Source organism: Pollachius pollachius (genome assembly GCF_949987615.1).
Source record: "Pollachius pollachius genome assembly, chromosome: 1".
Taxonomy (NCBI): domain Eukaryota; kingdom Metazoa; phylum Chordata; class Actinopteri; order Gadiformes; family Gadidae; genus Pollachius; species Pollachius pollachius.
In genome coordinates, this window is record NC_136934.1 from 49,622,083 (window position 1) to 49,628,082 (window position 6,000).

Sequence of the window (6,000 nt, forward strand, 5' to 3'; positions counted from 1 at the left end):
GCAGGAGAACGATGAGATCCGCTGTGCTTCCATCCTCCTGCTGGGCAACCTGTCCCAGTTCGGCTCCGGAGAGGCGGTGTTCAAAGACCAGATCCACAACGTCCTGGTCAGCCTGCTCCTGCACCTGGTGGACCCCAACGCGCATGTCGTCAAGGTAACCAGTCGACACGGTCCCCATCTACGCCCTGCTCCCAAAGATCACGTTCCTCCCCTCTTTCTCACAGAAACCGTTCAATGCCAAGGGAGGAATCGACAGATTATCAGTCCCTCCAGAAAAACGCGATTATGCGATCGCACAATTCAACGCATAATCAGCCAAAGTCTGCATATTCATGCGGGGGGGGCGCATTTTTTCAAATATGCCGCACTTTCACCGCATAAATTGCAGATTTCCGCGCAAAATATGCGGGGCTTGCATGATTTCATAATCCCCGCATTTTCATTGCAAAAAAGTCACATATATCGTAGCAGAAAGTTGAAAATGTTGCGTTTACTTCACACAAGAGCAGCCATTTTCCCCTGTTGCCATGGGAACGTTATGAAGTGACGTAATTACGCGACGTGAACGCCATCGAAAAGCTGCATTTTTCGCAAGTTTCCTAATTTTTTCGCAAGTTCCCCCATTCTCCGCAAGTTCCCGCAGTTTTTGCAAGTCCCCGCAATTTCATCGCATAAAATTGCATAAATATGCCGCATATTTCATCGCATTTTTTAAGAAAACGTGCCGCATAATCAAGGATTTTTGGCCGAAACAATCACAAAAAAACCCGGCATTTTTCTGGAGGGACTGGATTATGGATCGATAACATCTACGTTTCTAAAAGTATGCTATCTGTTTAGAATATGTGTTTTGTGATTGATGCGCACGCGTTCATCTAGGCGTGCAAGAATGCGATGCGCACGTGTGCGCCAGTGGTGGGCTCGGAGCAGATCACGGTGATGTTCCAGAATCACCTGCACGAGGACAAGAGCCTTCACTACGGAGAGTTCATCAATGACCTCACCAAGTACCTGGTGAGCTACGCACACGCACACACACACGCACACATGCACGCACACACACATGATTAGCGTCTTCCTTCTGGAAAGCTTACATTGGGATTTTCAGCCAAACACGGAATCCGGAATGCTTCGGAATACCACAACGCTGATTGTGCGGCGAGTCATTCGGAACTACAAAGTGTTGCGCGTGTTATCATTTGGCAGACAACGACCACAAGTGGTTTCCTTGCGGTACGGTTCGGTAGGTGTCGTACACTCCAAAGAGCGGAGTGCTGATGAATCCTTCTCGCGTTGTTTTTGTATCTTGTAATCCTCAGATTCAGGACTTCCCCGGCATGCTGAACTTCTACCACATCTCAGTCATGCAGTTCTTCAAGAGCCACTGGGCGGAGGTGCGGGCGGGCGCGGCCATGTTCATAGGTACGATACTGCTCCCTGCTGGGGTCCAGCGGAGAGGGCACCGAGCCTGGGCCGGAAACCAGGAACGGCAAAGGGGCGGGTTTAGGGCCAAAGGGGCGGGATAATGCTCAAAAGGGCGGGTTTATGCTCAAAGGGGCGGGATAATGCTCAAAGGGGCGGGTTTATGCTCAAAGGGGCGGGATAATGCGCAAAAGGGCAGGTTTATGCTCAAAGGGGCGGGTTTATACTCAAAGGGGTGGGATAATGCTCAAAGGGGCGGGTTAATGCTCAAAGGGGCGGGTTATTCGCAAAGGGGCGGGTTTATGCGCAAAGGGGCGGGTTTATTGTTTCCTTTTTTGCATTGCATTGCACTTTTCTACAGAAGTGTGCTAATTTGTGCAAGTGTAGGATATTTGTGTTCATAGAAATGCCAGCGAGGTGGTTTCCCTTGCCTTAATAATGATAATTCTTTAAATGTTTGTCTCTAATTGATTGTCCTTTTTAATATTTCTTGAATGCGATGCATTCCTATGAGCGATTGCATTATGAAGGCCCGGGTGTTTGAAGGGTGCTGTATAGATGAACTTGCGTTGCCTAATGTATACAAAGCTGTGAAATATCGCAACCCTAGACTGAAGTTTGTGTGTGTGTTCATCAGGGTTTCTGCTGGGAAACCTTACGGAAGACCTTTTCTCACACATCAACATGGGCACTGTCACCAAAGGTGGGTGTGTAGGTGTCTGTATAGGTGTGTGTATTATAACTGTGTGTAGGCGTTTAGAACTGTCGGTGTGTATTATACCTGTGTGTAGGCGTTTGTAACTGTCGGTGTGTATTATTACTGTGTGTACACGTTTGTAACTGTCGGTGTGTATTATAACTGTGTGTAGGTGTGTATTATAACTGTGTGTAGGTGTGTATTATAACTGTGTGTAGGTGTGTATTATAACTGTGTATTATAACTGTGTGTAGGTGTGTATTATAACTGTGTAGGTGTGTATTATAACTGTGTGTAGGTGTGTATTATAACTGTGTGTAGGTGCGTATTATAACTGTGTGTAGGTGCGTATAACTGCTTGTGAATAGGTGTGTTTAACTGTTTGTGTAGGTGTGTATGTAATGTGTGTGTGTGTAGACCTTTATGTCATGTGTGTGAGTGTTTACATCGTGTGTGTGTGTGTGTGGGTGTGTACATCGTGTGTGTGTGTGGGTGTGTACATCGTGTGTGTGTACATCGTGTGTGTGTGGGTGTGTACATCGTGTGTGTGTACTTCATGTGTGTGTGGGTGTGTACATCGTGTGTGTACTTCATGTGTGTGTGTGTGTCCTGTTCCAGGTCTGGTGATGCTCCTCCAGGACCCGGACGCTGCGGTCAGGATGAAGGCAGCGGAGGCCATGGGCCGCTTCCACTGACACACACACGCACACACACACACACACACACGCACACGCACACACACACAGTCTCACACACACACACACACACAGTCTCACACACACACACACACAGTCTCACACACACACACACAGTCTCACACATACTGTCACACACACACACACACACAGTCACACACACACACACACACACACACAGTCACACACACACACACAGTCTCACACACACACACACACACACATATACACACACACAGCCATTCCAAGCTTTAGCCTCGTTAGCTTGGTAAGCTAAGACGAGTTAGCAGGTGTGAGGTGGTGACTGTGGTATTGAAAGAGACTTCTTAAGTCTTCGCTGAACGTGACCAAAGACTTGGTATGGAAGGACCTTCCGTCTATGTAGCATGCACTAAGGACATATCCAACCCGTTCTCACCATGGAAACACGTGATGATGCTCTGCTGCATTCATAAACGTGAAAAGATAATTACGCAAGTGTTAACTGACAATAATATATGAAACGTTAGGCACAGAAAATACAATGTGGTCTCAGTGCTTCTGATTGGTTGTAAGTTGTATTAGCAGAGTGGTGAGATCCAGTACATTTATTTAAGCCGATGAAAGACTTCTTCCTTATGCTGTGGTTGGGTACTTTAAATCTAAAGCGTGATATCTTTGTCCCAGAAAGTAATCTAATAATCGGGCCATCTCAGTGACGGGAGAATGACTGGTAGAGTTTCTGTTTTGGTTAGTTAAGTGAGGAATGTGATTGATTGAAGTGTAGCCGGTATTCTGACCGGTCTCTAGAGTATTTTCTAATCTTGTTTTGCTCCAATTGAACTCTGACACGATTCTGCATCTTCCATAGGTCCTACGAGAAAGTCGATTTTAAAGGAGTGGAGAAAATAATTATATGAATGCAACGCAATAGTTTGCTAACCACTAACAGTGGATGGTTCTCTTTTGATGTCTTCGCTGCAACACACACACACACACACACACACACACACATGCATATGCACACACACACACTACAAACAACATAAGGTCTACTACCTTGTCCAATCTGAGAGCAATAAGCAGTTAGTTTGCAACCCATGTAGAACCTCTAGTCTCTATGTAAACCGGCTACTTCAGACTGAACATTAATATATATTCTACTATACGTCCAAACTGTTCACCTGTTGTATTCCATCGCTGCCAAATCCAACCTTTGTGTCCGAGCCACGTGGCTGCTGTTCATTTTCCGGTGCCATCTGCTGAGCCGAAATGGAACGATATTAATTTCAGATGTCGGGCAACCCCTTTTTGCAGATGTAATGCATGTCCATCTGTTCCTAGGATAAAACAAAAAACGAAATGTCCTCCTCATCTAGCCAGAGAATGCAAGTATTTATTTTAATCAAGGTTGGATTTCTGAGCCATACTCCAAACGGATGCCAAAAACCTCTCAATAGCATTACCAAAACACTGTGGCGCGCCCATAGTCCTGAGTTTTCCCTTCCTGTTCATGCCGAGATTCATTTCCAGTTTGTTTTTGTTTTTCTGTGGCGCCACTTGGCATTATCGTTCACATATATTTCACATGAAAAAGTTCCAACGACACACCTTTCATGCGAAGGATATAAATAGTACGTTTGTTGAACAACAAATGTATATCAATCATGATAGCTCGTCCTGTGCCAAATGTTCAGTCAACTTTCTGGGTTCCTTCTCTAAGCTTTCTTTTTTTTCCCTTTTGCATACATACCAATACGTATGTGCTGATGTATGTCAGAGTTGCACTGTGTGTAAGGATGTACAATGTTCTGTTCGTGCATCCCTTAATTAATTGCACTAAAATAGTGACTGAAACCTGCGTTTCAATTTGGTAACACAGAATATCCGATGGCTTGTAAGGCAATACTGCAGGTTTTCTTTCCTGAATCGTGGTTTGTGTTTATAAGGCTCATGGCTTCATGTGCAGTTTGTATTTTTATTTCACTACTAATTAGCGCTTATCCTTTTGCTGTTCTGACATGAATGGGGCACACATATAACTGTGACAATTTTTTAAGGCACACATTGTAAAGAGTTTTTAATCATCTCAATTTAACATTAACAACGAGACGTTTTTGGTAGATAAAGCACACCTGTGCAGGTGAAAGTAGACTAGTGGCCACTGGCAAATAAGATCATTCGCAGGTGTAATCTTGAATTGGTAATTGTGCCCAATGATGTTCTTCATTATAGATGGATTCATGTCTTTTAATACTTTTCAAACGTGACATCATCTCTCCGTTCACTTTGTGTCCATTTGTAAAACTGACCTTTATACCTTAATTATTATGACAAAAGTTTGTTTTAGTTTTAACATTGTGTTATTGGCATACACAGGATTGAATTCTAAGACGTTTGAAAGCGTGAATGTATACATGTGTAGCTGTTGTTTTTCTATGTACATGAGTGCTGATGGGAGGAGTGATGTTGGTAAATTAAAATGTAAAACAAATAAAGAATTATACGGCACCAACTGTGTTGAGTCAACTTTGTTCGACCACGGTTTCTGATTTAGATTTTGTAATCATTTAATTTACTTATGAGATTATTCTTGGATTATTTGCACAGGTTCTATGCTGATTTAAATGTTTTGTTTATCTCTTCATGGACAAACAAGATTTTATCGTTGCAGCAAGAAAATCTGGTGACATAATGGAAAGTGTTCCCAGTGCAGAGTCATAAAGAGCTCAGATGGGGTTAGGGTTAGATAGCGAGTTATGTCTTTAGCTTTCCTACTCACCGTTACCCATACACCAGTCCTCATCAGGACTGTGATGTCATCACCGTGAGGAGCTCTGATTGTTCTTTTCTGAACAGTTAATAGGCCCTCAAACCAAACCTCAATAGACTAGGGTTTAAGACGATTGGACAATCATGTGTTTGGTCTCGGAGGTAAGAACAGTTTTAGGAGTTGTTTTATGGTAAAGATGCAGAACTTTAAAGACCATTTGTCACAATAAACAAGCAGGGAGGAATACACAGAAGGAGACTTGAACTGTTTATTCAACGTGATTTATAGTTCATTTCATGTTTTTGAGTAGTTTGTTGTTTATTATTTCATTATTTACCGTTTATTTTTCACCCAATTGATGATGATTCGAGATACAGGTTTGGTTGTCTGGTTATAAGTTTTATATAACCAGACAACTTATAAATATGAACGAG

The 6,000-nt window shown here is 43.2% G+C and overlaps 1 protein-coding gene across 3 annotated transcripts in view; it reads left to right on the plus strand.

The window, feature by feature from the left end:
* mroh1 (maestro heat-like repeat family member 1) overlaps positions 1–5,304 on the plus strand; it is a 41,443-nt gene extending 36,139 nt beyond the window's left edge. For all 3 annotated transcript variants that reach the window (XM_079748415.1, XM_079748417.1, XM_079748416.1), the window contains 5 exons: positions 5–154; positions 880–1,014; positions 1,320–1,422; positions 2,060–2,125; positions 2,738–5,304. In XM_079748415.1, coding sequence (XP_079604541.1) covers positions 5–154; positions 880–1,014; positions 1,320–1,422; positions 2,060–2,125; positions 2,738–2,814 — 531 coding nt within the window. In that variant the 3' untranslated portion in view covers positions 2,815–5,304. The remainder of the gene's footprint in view (positions 1–4; positions 155–879; positions 1,015–1,319; positions 1,423–2,059; positions 2,126–2,737) is intronic.
* The last annotated feature ends 696 nt before the right edge of the window (positions 5,305–6,000 follow it).